The sequence below is a fragment of the Lactuca virosa genome, chromosome 9 (genome assembly GCF_052849685.1).
Source record: "Lactuca virosa cultivar CGN04683 chromosome 9, Lactuca_virosa_CGN04683_v6, whole genome shotgun sequence".
Taxonomy (NCBI): domain Eukaryota; kingdom Viridiplantae; phylum Streptophyta; class Magnoliopsida; order Asterales; family Asteraceae; genus Lactuca; species Lactuca virosa.
In genome coordinates, this window is record NC_136434.1 from 100,924,497 (window position 1) to 100,940,040 (window position 15,544).

The 15,544-nt window shown below is 36.1% G+C and overlaps 1 protein-coding gene across 1 annotated transcript; it reads right to left on the bottom strand.

Moving 5' to 3' along the window:
- Window positions 1-12,142: 12,142 nt before the first annotated feature.
- Window positions 12,143-13,497, bottom strand: LOC145136110 (F-box protein At5g07610-like). The gene has a single exon (XM_079070303.1). It carries the CDS (start codon window positions 13,479-13,481, stop codon window positions 12,216-12,218), a length of 1,266 nt encoding a protein of 421 aa, XP_078926429.1. The 5' UTR covers window positions 13,482-13,497; the 3' UTR covers window positions 12,143-12,215.
- Window positions 13,498-15,544: the final 2,047 nt, after the last annotated feature.

The following is a 15,544-nucleotide window of genomic DNA, read 5'->3' on the forward strand; positions in this document are numbered from 1 at the left end:
TAAATATATTCGAACTATTAACGATATGATCTAGTGATTTCTTGTCAATGGTCATGACAATCAATCGAAGCATTGCATGGATAACTAATACTCTCTAACATAGTCAAAGTCAACAATTAATATTACCTAACCCTAGGATTATCAATCTTTAGTCCTAACAGTTTAATGGACATAAACTAAATAAGATTCAAATTAATGTAATTAGATTGGTCCTCTTAACTACACTTAACTCAACAATAGGCAATAAAAGTCATAGCTTTAACATGAAAGGTAAAGCGCTCAATCGAACACAAGTATTAACCAAAATCACATAATCCTACAAACCAAATCAAAACATACATAAATAAGGTTCATCTACATCTAGTGAAAGTAAGAGTTTTTACACCATAATCAGTAAACTAAAGCAAAAAAACATCACCAAAATATTGCAAGACACGATCATCAAGCAAACCCAAAGTGAAATCTCAATGCCAATAGTGATTGAATCTTCAAATACTTTCTCCAATCGAATATCTAGCTTTGAAATCAAATCCTAAGGGGTTTCTAGATGTCAAAAAGAAGCAAAAGTCATAGCTATAGGCTACCAAAGGTTTCACCTCGTTTAGGGTTAAAAATCTCACATTTTTATAGATTCAGCGACACCACAGTATGGTAGAGGTCTCAACACATCGTGGTGGTCAATTTCCTTGTTGCACACGAACACGTATATCAAGGCAGGCATTTTTTTTTTGGGATTTTTGAGACACCACGACGTGGTAATGCCTTAACTAGGGCGTGGTAACCGGAATCTGTATTTCGCACGAACACGAAAGTCATCCGAAATTTTGTCTAGTTTCCAGAACATCTTGAATCTCCTTAATTAGAGTTACAAGTCAAAAGAAATGACCAAGATACTGAAGAGAGGTCCATCAACCCAATTATAATTTATCAAGTTTTTTGTTGTTTTGTTTCAAGCTCGTCAATTTAGCTCCATTTTTTTCCGTTTCAGCTCCATTCTTCTCCTTTAGCATCTGATCTCTAATTTTAATTGTAAATGAACATTTCAAAGCATATTCACTATCATATATCTTAAATATAACATTTTTAATCAAATATATTAAGATAATGACCTAAAATATATAGTTAAATAAGACCATATAACCTCTTAGAAAGGGAATCTAGTTGAATTAAAAGGATGTAAGATCATGAAAAACCTCTTAGAAAGGGAAGTGATCAATTTTGGTCAACTATAGAAAAGCCTCTCAGAAAGGGAATCTAGTCCACCGGGGTAAGTATGATAGCATATATTATGTGTATAATTATATGATGTCTATGTGTATGATGAGAAATGCATTTGATTTCTATAATGAGTGAGTGTTATGATTACTCACTAAGACTTGGGCTTACAGTTGCTACTTTATGTTTTTAGTTACAGGTCCTTCGAGTTCGAAGGGCAAGGAGCTAGCTTAACTGGGATATTTGGACATTATCGAAGGGGCATGACATCTAGTTTATAAATTTCTATGTTAGGTTATGGTTTTCAAAACAAGACTTAGCTTCCGCATTTTTACTATGATTATGTTGATGTGCTGTGAAAATGTGATTTCATGAGTATTAACGATTATGAATAAAACCTTTGGGTAAACTTATACTCTGATTTTTATAAATTTTATGGTTCGATTTTTAGGATGTTACATGAAAATTGCCCATAAGTTTGATCTTCCTTCCGCTTCTAATGATACTTGTAGAGCCTGCAATATACCTAGTTAGTTGAAAAAGGATGTGATAGCCAAAGAATAAGAAATTGAGAAGCACACTTCCAGTATTCATGTAGATGTATATTTATTACTTGAAATTCCATTTTTATGATGATGATTCTTCTATTATAGGTCGGGGAAAAAGATGGACATATGTTTCTTCTATTATAGGTCGGGGAAAAAGATGGACATATGTTTCCAGTATGACCTTTTTGATGACATTGAGAATTAGACCCTCCCCTCCACTAATGATGAAATCTGGTCAATGTTTTCCGATTCTTCATCCCTAAATTTTACTCTACCACACTAATTAAATAGAAAAACTGCATTTTTTTCTACTGATATAAAACAATGCACTTGATATCTTATTAGTAATAATAAGGTACTTATATTTTTTACACATAATATACCATATCTAATAAAAGAATATTTATGTAGCCACATACAAAATACTATTTTCATGCTCAGATATCTTTGATCGAAATTCTTTTGGTTACCACCAATCCTATAAAATCAGCCATAAAAAATCTTCTATCAAATGCTTATTAAGGTAATCCCAATAAATCAGGAAGCATTTTTTTTCATCCTAATTTGAATATGATAGCTTATATGTCGACTTCTATACCTCAATGCTTACAAATAAGCTTAACGACTTCTGCATGTCCTTGGATAAGTGTCTGGCAGGTTTCAGATAAGGTGCGTATAATCCTTAAGAGTTTTAAACCCTAAAGGATTTATCGCTTTCCTATAAATAGGGAGCTAGGGATCAAACCCTAGATGTTTTTTCCATTTGAAATTCCGTTCTCCTCTCTCTCTCTCTCTCTCTCTATATATATATATATATATATATATATATATATATATATATATATAATCTCCATATACAAAATCCATAACCCCTCTATTATGGTTAGTAAATTCCGCATAAACCCTAATAGGGTTTTATCATTGTTTGCTTTTGGAGTCTTGGTTCTGAATGCATTAGAGGAGTTTTCCTTTGGACTCTTCATACATTGCAAGAGATTTCCATCACATGATCTAAGGATCAAGAGGTAAGTATTCTACCATTCTTTAGTTTGATTTTTAAGTACATTGCTAAAACTAGTAAAACCTAGATTCTAGGACGCACGTGCACTTAGGTAATTATTTTGATTATTCTGCTACCTTTTGATTGTGTACTTGATGCTATTAATCCCCAACAGCTTAGGCTATGAATTTCAAGTTATTTGAGAAATTTGAAAACATTGATGTTTAGAGGCTTATCATAATTGTGCCAAATGATGTTTTAGGAGCAATAAATCGGATATTTCAAACATTGGTCAATACATTGAAGATATATAGATACCAATTCATATAGATACCAAATATATGATTATTTCCTAGAGCCGTTTCATCCAAAAAATCGTCATCTCCTTCTGGATTTTATTGTATTTAGCTTCATAGGTATGTCCATTGATTTGTAACCATTTTAGTTATTTTCTAGACTTGAGAACCCTTGATTGGTTGTTTTCTTCCTAGCTTACATACAAAAAGATGATTTTCCAGTTTTATTATGGAATTATAGAACAAGAACCTTAAATGTCTAACAAGATGTATCAAAGAAAGCTTGACTCAAGTTCACTACTATCACCTCTCAAGTCGATATCAAGTTTTCTTTCTCATGCTATGCACAATGATAAACTTGTATTTGTCGTCTCTCTTACTCTCTCTAAACCATATTGAATATATGTGTGTATATTTGGTATGTCTGCCAATTTTGTTATCAACATACTCGATGGATGAAGACATTTTGTATGATAAAATGATTTGAGTACTTAAACCGCATTATGCTTCCATGCAATCTTGTATCATTTTTAGTTCCTCAAAATGTTATTTTTGTCCAAAGATGTGAACAGTAACTGTAGTTATTTTGGTTGGACTTGAATTACATCCTAAAAGGATTATCACATGCTTATATTATGTTGATCATATATTAGATCATATTTGTCCAATTTTAGTTAGATTTACCAACATAAATGATCACTTTTGGATGAGATGACAAGGGGGTGGACAATTCTTAAGAGAAAATCATCATATTTTTATTGTTATTGATGATTTATGTTAGGTGGTTTGAATTAACTTGGAAAAAAGATGTAATTTATATGATTATGAGATTAAATGTTATGTAATAAAAAGTAATAAATAAAACTCAACATGTTATGACTCTTAAGTGTTCTCTCCCTCTAAGACTTATGGATATTATAGTCAACTGGCGAGGGAGATTAAAAATGCTAAACTCTAAATATTATTTCCATTGAAAGTAAAATGTCTACACACCTAATAGATATATCCTTTGGAAATGATTTTGATGGAAAGAATGTTAACATCCTAATGATTAATCATCCTTAGTGTTATTTCCTTCTGTCTCTCAAAATCCCTCATCGCCCTTTCTCTTCAAAGTTTGACATCAAACTTACAAAATAACAATTTTGGAGACAGAAGGCAATAACAATTTTGACAATTCCTTTTGTTGTTCTAATATGCCTTTTCAATCGGTGACACCAAAATGGATGGTGTAATTACATTCATTCCTATTCCTATTTGATTGGTCTTGATATTTGTGATGTTAATAGAGATATTTTGGAGTTGGAGAGGCTGTCTGCAGCATATGACATTATTTTTTGAAATCCAATGCTTCTTCTTCATACATGTACCATGCATGCAAATCTTTCCATAATCACCTCACTTTTTCACTTGGTTTTTCTTCTTTCTTACGTGCTTGTGTATTGAGGAGAAACCCACTCCAACTTTTGAATAAATCTATTTACTTTACGGTGTTTCAGCCATGCTTTTTTATGATTGATCTTCTTCCCCAAGCTCTTAGATTCCAACCACAATAAGGTTAATTGTTGGTTATATCAAGTCAGATCGCCTAAAATTGCTACTTATGGTATTAATATTTTCAGCGTGGCTCAAATGGCTATGAAATTAAATCCTCAACAAGCATGTAAAAAGTCTGGGATAGATAACTCGACACGAATATGAAGAGATATATATAGAAAAAAAAGACAACTACAAGGAAAAGACCAGAGACCATGAGAGGGACAAAGTATTAGCCGGTGATTATTCCCTTCCTCAATATAAGGAAGGTTTGTTATGGAAAGTAGATTATACACGTTTATTGTTGATACAATTTCTGTAAATAGATATAAGCTCTTTGTATATATTGACATCAAATGTATCATAGTGCATCAAGGGAAATACAACGTGTTTTATGGTATCAGAGCTAAATACCAAAAACCCTAAAAGTCCATCTTCTCCATTTCTGCCGCCCTGTTCATTTTCTCCATTCTTCTAACAACCATCTCTTCTTCAATGGATCCCAAGAACCACCCAACTATCACAGTAACCAACATTCGAAACTTCATTACTTTTACCCTTGAGATGGAAAATGGGAAATACACCTCCTGGGCAGAATTATTTTGTATCCATTGTCGGTCCTTTCAAGTTGGTAATCACATCGACTCTTCATTCAAGCCACCTTCCTCATCTCCATCTTTTTCTACAGCTACTGAGGCCGAGAAAACCAAAGCTGCTGCTGAATATGAAACATGGTCACGCCTTGACGCCATCATCCTCCAATGGATATAAGGGACCATCTCAAACGATCTTCTACACACCATTCTGAAACCTAACACCTTTGCATCTCAAGCTTGGACTGCCCTTGAAAACATTTTCAAGACAACCAAAGCACACAAGCTGTCTATCTTGACAGTAAATTCGTCTCCACAAGACTTGATCACCATCCCAACATCTCTTGTTACTGACAAGATATAAAGATGTTAGCAGACCAACTACCAAATGTCGATAATCCAGTCTCAAATCAACGACTTTTTCTACAGGTCGTTGTTAGCCTCAATGAAAGCTACGAAGGGCCGGCCATGCTCATTCAACAAACAACCCCATTGCCTGATTTTTATGAATTTCGGTCCAAACTTGTCATGGAGGAATCCCGAAAAGCCCATCAAGATGCTGCTCTACTGTCACAAATGGAACTTCTGCCACATCCCTAGTTGTTTCAACAATAGTCACCGGCTCTCATTCAAACTCCGGCGATCACAACCGATTCCACCAATCAGACAATTTCCAGCAACATCAATCAACAGACCATACTCGTGGGCGTAGATGAGGCCGAAACGGACAAGGTTGTGGATGGTTCTCCAGCGGAAGAGGACGTACGTAATACCAACAACAATCCTCCACAGTAAACATACAACCGGGGGTCCCGTCCCTCTTAACCATGGTCTACACCGCCACCATGGGCGTATCCCAACTACACACCATGGGCTTATCCTACCTGTCCATACCCAACTCAGCAATTCAGACCACCTTCACTGGCCCTGGTATTCTAGGAAACCATCCTCAACAAGCTTATGCTGCATCAAAAGGAAACTATACACCAACTGATCTCGAGCAAGCATTTCACACCATGATAGTGCACCCACCGGATCAAACTTGGTATGCCGACACCGGAGCAACATCTCACATGACTAACCACTCAGGTAACTTCACGTCTTATGTCAATAATGGTCTTTTTGTAATGTAATCGTTGGTAAAGGCTCTAGTATTCCAATCCATGGTACATGTCACCAAACTCTCCCTTATCCTCTTCCACCTTTACATCTCAAAAATGTTCTTCACACTCCTAACTTTATCAACAACCTTTTATCTATTCTTCGTCTTACAACTGACAATAATGTTTCTGTTGAATTTGACCCATCCGTTTTTGATGTGAAGGACTTACTGACGCAGACTCCCAAGTCATACAACCGTCTGTTTTTGCTTCAATAACCAATTATTTATGGCATCATCGCCTTGGACACCCGGGCGTGGATGTTTTATCTTCTTTACGTTCTAGTTTACATTTTTCTAGTTCTAAACATTTATCTTCTATTTGTCAATATTGTGTGCTGGGTAAACAAATAAAACTTCCATTTTCTAGTTCTACATATATTAATCATTTACCTTTTGATATTATTCACATGGATTTATGGACCTCGCCCATACCAAGTTCAAGCGGTCATAGATATTATATTTTATTTCTAGACGACAAAACAAACTTCCTGTGGACATATCCTCTTGCCAAAAAGTCCCACGTCTTTTCTATTTTCCTTCAATTCTTTTCCATGATGAAACTCAATTTCACCACACTATTAAAACCATACAATGTGACATTGGCCAAGAACTTGACAATCAAAAATTTCATAATTTTTGTTCACAAAATGGCATCCAATTTAGATTCTCTTGCCCATACACATCACCGCAAAATGGCAAAGCGGAACGCAAAATACAATCCATAAATAACATCCTTCGAACCTTTCTCACCCACTCCAATGTGCCATCCAATTTTTGGCATCATGCCCTCCAACATACAACATATCTCCTAAACATCCTTCCGAGAAAACCTCTTGCAAACCTCACCCCTACACATTTTCATTATAATCTAGAACCCACATACTCCCATCTCTACACATTTGGATGCTTCTGCTACCCACTCACCCCATCTATCACAATCCACAAACTACAACAATGTTCCCAGCCTTGCATTTTCTTAGGTCGCCTAAATAATCACCACGGTTACAAATGATTTGACATCAAAACCCAAACCATTATCCTCTCCTGACATGTTATCTTTGATGATACAAATTTTCCTTACTCAAAACTATCATCTTCGAAACCTTCCTCTCACACCCGCTCATCATCAGACCCACACCCACCCATTTGGTACACCCAAAATCCGCAAGTGAACACCGAACCTCCCCCCACCAATCAACTGAGATCCCCTCTCAAACGAAACCTCCCCCGTCTCCTCTCATTAGCTACTCTCGTTGTCCTCGATCCATCTCTACCTCACAAAGACAACCATAAATTGCCCAACCTCCTCCTGTTTCGTCTTTGCAAATAGCTCCCTCAAACACATATGTTGCCACTACTCGCACCATTCATACCCGAAGTATGTCGGGTATTTCAAAACCGAAACAACATTACAATCTCCATACAACCAACTCCATTTCTCCTTTACCTCGAAACCCCCTTATGCTCTCAAAAACCCAGATTGGAAACGTGCCATGACCGATGAATTTCGGGCCCTTATTGATAATAACACGTGGGATTTAGTCCCAATAACTCATCATATGAATATAGTGCGCATTATGTGGATTTTTCGTCATAAAACTAAATCTGACGGTTCTTTAGAGTGATACAAAGCTCGTTTGGTGTGTGATGGCAGGTCTCAAAAAGAAGGCATCGATTGTAGAGAAACCTTCAGCCCCGTGGGCAAACCGGTAACAATCCGTACGATCCTATCCATAGCTCTTTTTAATGAGTGGCAAATTCACCAACTAGACGTGAAAAATTATTTTCTCTACAGACAACTTCACGAAACGGTCTACGTGCATCAACCACCCGGATTTCGAGACCGCTCATTCCCAGATCATGTGTGTCTACTCAAAAAGTCTCTATACGGCCTCAAACAAGCACCACGAGCTTGGTATCAACGATTAGCTGACTACATCTCTAAATTGGGCCTCAAACATAGCAAATGTGACCACTCGTTATTTGTCTATAAAAAAAGGTACCCACACGACATTCCTACTCCTTTATGTCGACGATATCCTGCTTATTACCTCATCACCCCACCTTCGCCATGATTTTATGGCGCTGTTAGCAAAAGAGTTCGCAATGAAGGACCTTGGACCCCACAACTATTTTCTTGGCATATATGTATCCCTCATAAAAGTCTCGCTTTTCTTATCACTACAAAAATATGTCAACGAAATTCTTGAAAGGGCGGGAATGAGTTCTTGCCACTCTTCCTCCACACCGGTTGACAAGAAGACAAAATTAAACAACAACGATGGTACTCCACTACCTGACAGGGGTGTGCAATATTGTCAACTTGTTGGGGCCCTCCAATATTTGACTTTCACCTTACCAGACATCAGCTACGCCATTTAGCAAATTTGTATACACATGCATGCTCCTCGCACATCCCATTTTAATGCTCTAAAACACATTTTGTGGTACATTAAAGGTACGATCACTCATAGGTTACTACTCACAAAATCACCCTCCAAGAAACTTTTAGCCTATACAGACGCCGATTGGGCAGGTTGTCCGGACACAAGACGTTCCACCTCGGGCTATTGTGTCTATCTGTGAGACAATCTCATTTCATGGTCTTCCAAACGCCAACCAATACTCTCGCAATCAAGAGCAGATGCAGAATATAGGGGAGTCTCCAATGTAGTATCTGAGACATGTTGGATTCGAAACTTAAGGCTTGAGCTTCATATTCTGCAAACCACAACCATGTTGGTATATTGCGATATTGTTAGCACCGTCTACCTATCATGTAACCCAGTTCAACATCAACGTACCAAGCACATAGAGCTCGATATTCATTTCGTTCGGGAGAAAGTAGCACATGGTCAAGTTCATATTTTTCATATTCCCTCTCGTTATCAAGTTGCAGATAACTTCACTAGGGGTCTACCTCTCGTCCTCTTTGAAGACTCCAAAAACATCCTCAACGTTCGTCATCCTCCCGATTCAACTGCGGGGATATATTAGCCGACGATTATTCCCTTCCTCAATATGAGGAAGGTTTGTTATGGAAAGTAGATTATACACATTTATTGTTGATACAATTTCTGTAAATAGAGATAGACTCTTTGAATATATTGAAATGTATCATAGTGCATCAAGGGAAAGAGAAGTGTTTTACAAAGATTGTGAACCTATCAACTATGATCCTTTTGAAATGTCAGTTTTTCAAAAAAACTAATGTTGAATTTTTTTATTTTATTTTATTTTTTAACTTTTTCGTTCCTAAACCTTTATATATTGTACCTTTTTTATTTCTGAACATTCTAACTTGACGATTGTGATGTTAAGTCGTTTAAGCTACATCATCCGACCAAAAACCTACTCACTTGCGGTCATATTTGGTCATATTTGGCATAGATTGATAATAATTTGTTTTTTTTATACCATCATTAAACTTAATGTTAGTTCATTTAAATCCTCAGACCACATCAGTTAGATAGTTATAATCTACCTGAGGGGGAGATGCGGAATGCTACACTCCATATATTATTTCCATTAAAAGTATAATGTCTAAATACCCAATAGTTATATCAGGTTGGAAATGATTCTGATGGAAAAAATATTAACTTCTTAATAATCAATAATCCTTAATATTATTAACATACTTATCTTTATAATTAATTTAAAATAATAAAGATAGATTTACAAACAAAACATCAAATTCTATATAAAAATAATTGTTTGAAATCTATGTTTAATGATTACGGATTTATAGTCATTATAACTTATATCAACAATGTAATACACGAGTTATAACCTAATAATAAATAAAAATAAAAATACGCAACTTAAAATAATAACAATACACATATAACATATATCTATAAGCTTTACATTGTCACAAAGAAACCAAGGTTTCAGTATAATGATGAACTTCGAAGTATCCAATTCACCAATGGAAAATGTTGCTAATATCAAAAATTTGCTTGAAACTCTTGTCCACAACATTGTACATTAGGCTCAAGGGAGTGGGTGCGACAGTGGACTGCGGTTCCGCCACCGTGGCACTTGAACACCGTCCCTTGGGTGCGGTTAGGGTGTGGCTAGGGCTGCAGTTCGGCAGTGGGAGGGAGTGCTTCTTCCTTGATTGTGATTCCCTAACTTTTTTTGACCGTTCCAAACGGTCATAAATTCAAAATTAATTTGTTTTACTAACTCTATAATTACATAAGTTTTTTTAACCAAACTAACTCACAAACATTTTAAATTTTACCATTTTTTTGTTTCAAAACCTTTCAAAATGTCATCCTCCAAAAAATCTACCAACCAAAAAACACCCAATAGAAACACCACAATCCCAAGACCTTCATACAATCAACCGATTTATTCGCCCCATTTTTATCACTATGGTGATATGTTTCCTTATTATCCACAACAAATCTCACAACCACAACGACCTACATAACCACTTCCACAAACACAACCACAACTCGACCCAAATTTTAATCCTTTTGATTTTGTGTCTCAAGTGGAGTATGTTTCACAAACATAACATGAATTTGTTCCACAAACACAATCACAACCACGAACACCCATTTCCGATTTTGATCCCGAATTTGTTCAAGAAGCTCAACCCACTCGAGCACAAAATAAAAGAAAAGAGAAAATGGAGGCTAAATCATGGGAACCCCAAGAAGTGTTAGTATTGACACAATCATGGATTGACGTTTCAGAAGATCTGATGACAGGAGTGGACCAAAAACATCTCTGTTTTTTTATGCGCGTTAGAGCTAAGGTTCCACAAAGGAATGAACCTATCACCATATCTTTCTAAACATCAAGTATATTTGAAATGGGGAAAGATGAACAAAGAAGTCATGTTGTTTAACAATTTGTATAACAACATAAAACGGTAATGGAAAATCGGGGAAAGTGACGATGTAATTTTGCAGAAAGCTTTTAACGTGTAACAAAAAGAGCAAAAGAAGGTTTTCAAGTTTTTTGAAGTTTGGAATCTAGTCAAAGATAACAAAAAATGGCAAAACAACAAAACATCTGACAAGCATATCGATAGTGACTCAAAACGCTCAAGAACATCTGAATCCGATTACACTACATCGGATGCTCGTGTTTGTTTCGAACTCAACGATGATAAGTCCATTGAAATTTTGCCCCCCCCCCCCCCCGACCAATGGGAAGGGACAAAGCAAATGAGCCAGATGGCCGACAAAATGCACAAGGTATAAAAGAAAGAATGAATAAATTTTTCAAACTTGCTTCGGATAGACAGACTCGGAAATAAAGGGACAACGAATTGAGAGTGCTAACGATGAACACATCGCAATTGACCAGTGATGAGCTTCAAGATGTTTTGGCGATGAAGGAGAACGTCAATAAAACATTATGCTAATTGTTTTTAATTTCTAATTTTTTTCCAAGTTTTTAATCGTTTGATGTGTGTTTTTTTTAAGTTGTAGGTTTAATATTTCCAGTTTACTTTTTTTTTTAAGTTATGAAATATAATGGAACTTTCTTTTTAATTAATGAAATATTATCTTTATAAAAAATAAAGTTTTTATTTATTAAAAAAACAACAACAAATGTGACAACACTCTTTGGGTGTGGCAAAAAACTACATAAATGAGAGTGTGACAACTGATAAAATAAAAGACTTCAACCTTATAAATACTACGACACAACTTTTCCGATTTGCCATCCAAGTATTTTTCTTACCTATAAACAAGTGCACTGTATATATTTACTGATAACAACGTATTTATATTTTTTTTACAAATATGTTTTTTATTTATTAGCTATAATAACAATACACGTATAACATTTACCATACTAAAATACTTTTTCTATATAATAACACCTATAAGCTTTCCTATGTCAGAAAGAAGCCAAGGTTTCGATATAGCGATGAACTTCCGAGTGACCGATTCGTCCATATGAAATGTCGTGCAGATGACTCAGATCAAATATCTGCTTGAAACTCTTGTCCACAACGTTGTACCTTATAATCTTCCCTGGAATCTTGATCACAATGAACATTTCTTCTTCTTCTTCACCCCTAACCACATCAAAAAATTCGAATTTGTAATAATACGGGCTCGATGGGTCTAAGTAGCTATGGATCATCTCCGGGTACGCAATCGGAACCTCATCAAGCTCCACTCCATACTTGAGAAACAACCCAGAATGATCGTTCAACATCTCATACACATTCAGCTGTAAATGACTCTCAAAGCGATCGACCCTCTCCCCCAAATGTAGATGGCCTTGTGACTCCCCAAAGTAAAGGGGCATTGCTCCGTCTCGATAACCTCCAAAGGATGCCACCGCCACTGGCAATGGCAGCGATTGTATCTCTTCTGTGTCGAGCTTAAAGTACGATGCACTAACACAGGAGGGAGCCCAGTAAAGCGCGTGATTCAAATAAACTCCAGAGCTGAAGCTCGTATAATAAGGCGCAGAGAAAGATTGATCTGAAATCTTCCATTTCCCTGTCTCAGACGAGTAGATTTGAATCCGAAACAGATCCTCATCAGGTTTAGCAAACAGATACTCATCAGGTTTAGCACGATGAAAGCAAACAACTTTGTAGTGAACACAATCTGTTTGATGAAATGCCAGACCCATAAAACGGATGGTTTTACGAACATCCATGCCTCCGGGAACCGATGGGACGAGGGCAAATTGCTTGGTTGTGGGATTGAATATGTAATACTTACGAGCACGTACATGCCCCCGATCGCTACAGCAAAGCAGCAATCCATTACAAGATTGAACGATTCTAATACCACTAGGATCATGATAGAAGTCGAGCTTACGAAAAGGAGGAGTGCTTCGGTCTTCATTATTAAATGGAATATACAAATTGCGAACAAAAAGGCCAGGAGAGGATGACGCATTTTTATACAGAAGGGTAAAACGCCGGTGACTCAAAAGGGAACGCCAGTGTTTGGATACAGATTTGAATCGAAGAACAGAGGTAACTGGAAGCCGGCGAAGGATTTCAATTAAAAGTTCATCGTTGGAACCGATTAGAGCTCTAGACTGTGTCGTCAGTTGAGTGGAATCCGCCATGGCAGCTTCCATGAAGCAGAGCTTCATGGTGTTCTGGATCTTTTGGACTTTGGCTCTGGTGTTTACCATTTGTGGAGTGGATTGAGAGCCTTGAAGAAGAATTAGGCGTATTTAAGGTGTGTTTTTCATACTGAAAGATTGCCAGGGAAGCTGATGAGTAAACAGAAAACATAAGCTTCCCATGAAAGCTTTGACTTTGTTGATGTTGACTTGAATTTGTCCGCATTTCTAATAAAAAAACCGAGCCAATTTTTTTGAACAAGTTCTTATTTCCGAACCACAGCAATTTGGAAGAAAAATTCTTGCATGAGATCGATGAAAAGGCAGGATTTCGATTGCTGGTTTACCTAAATTAGTAGTGATGGTGTAAATTTAATATTTTCATTTCATTATAACTTCATCCATAAAAAAATAGTAATAATAAGTTTTAAAGTTTTTCTTTTAGACAAAGTTATATAAATAGTATATGTGGTTTATTAATGTTCACAATTTTTTAATCTTTACTATTTATTTTTAATGCAAATAGCCCTTCTAAACTTGCACGAATTGTCTTTTACAGATTCTAAAACTCGCATAAATGGACTCCAAACTACATAAAATACTACTTTTATATTTTTAATTTCTTTTATTTTATAAAAAACTAAATTTAATTATAAAAATAAGAATATACATCAACCCCTAAATTTAATTTCTATTTTGTTTATCTTTTGAGGTTAATACAAAAACTAATTTAACCTTCTTATGTGAGGTTAATACTCCCAATCATTTCTCTCTCACATCTTATGTGTTTCCACTTTAAAATTAAGGAGAGAAAACACATGAGAAAAAGAGATGGGGATGGACCCTCGTCGTCGACAATCGACACTCTCGTCGGAGATCATAAAGAGAGACATAAATATGGTGAGAAAGAGAGAACTAGACAATTAGATTGAGGAGCAAAGATATCACGTTGTCTCCAACAAAGGGAAGGCCGCATGATGAGTTATGGTGATGATGATGCCTTCCCCAGTGAAAAAATTCCACTGCCTTCACTAATGGCCACTGGTGGTTCTTTACCCTCATTGAAAACCTTTAAAAGAAGCCTAATGGATGGTGGCTTCTATACCCCCACTCTCACCTCATCTTCATCAAAAAAATCCTCTATCCACCATCGATCGGTGCTGATCCTCCCTCTCCCTGTTAAGATGATTTTCTCTCCAATAGCATGCACAATTTGTTCCCAATAAATGAGTGTGAGACAGTTCTATCCCGACATCCTTTTAAATAGATTTTAGAACAAATTACTAAAATCGTTCTTGTGGTTTGTCAAAATTTCGTGTTTGCTCCCTTACTTTTTTTTTGCACTCAAACTGTCCCTATAGTATGGTTTTATTGCATTTTTCGTCCCTAACCAACTTGAAATGACAAAAATACCCTTATTGATTATTTTATTTGTTTTCTTTATTATTAACATATTAAATAAAATGTTTTAATATCTATGGGGCCCACCTAACACCAAAATATTCCATGTACGTACATACCTTGTATCGACATCATCCCTCACTTCCACTGCCCCTTCACCAAACTGATGGGTATTATGCAAAACATATAATCCTATGTGTGCATGCAACCCTAAATAATTTTGATCTATGTTTTCTCTAATTGAACATACAACTTGAACAACAAAATAGAAAACCCTATAATGCTAGTATATAATCCAAATACACAATTACGGTTAGAAGAATCATACATTGATTGTTATCATGTAATAACAATCCAAATCTTTGTGTTGTTGAAGCCTTGAAAGCAAGCGTCACAAATATCACGCCTCTAGTGGTTCACACTCAACACTAGCAGTGGAAGATGATTGAGAAGGAGGAGAGAGGCTTCAAATTTTTGGTTGGCTCTTCAAGGGAATGAGTGGCGGAAAATTGTAGGGTTTAGGTTGTTTATATAGTGCAGTTAGGAAACCCTAGATAAACTCTAATCCAAGATAATCTTAAACCGGGCAGTTATCCACTTTCCTGTTTATCCACCAAAGACTATTCTAGAAACCCTTAAGCCATAGAAAATCGTCCAAGGCCTATGGAGGGTTCTAAGTTGCCTCTTGGTCAACTATTGAACAATTTCATTTCAGTCCCTGCACTTTTAAT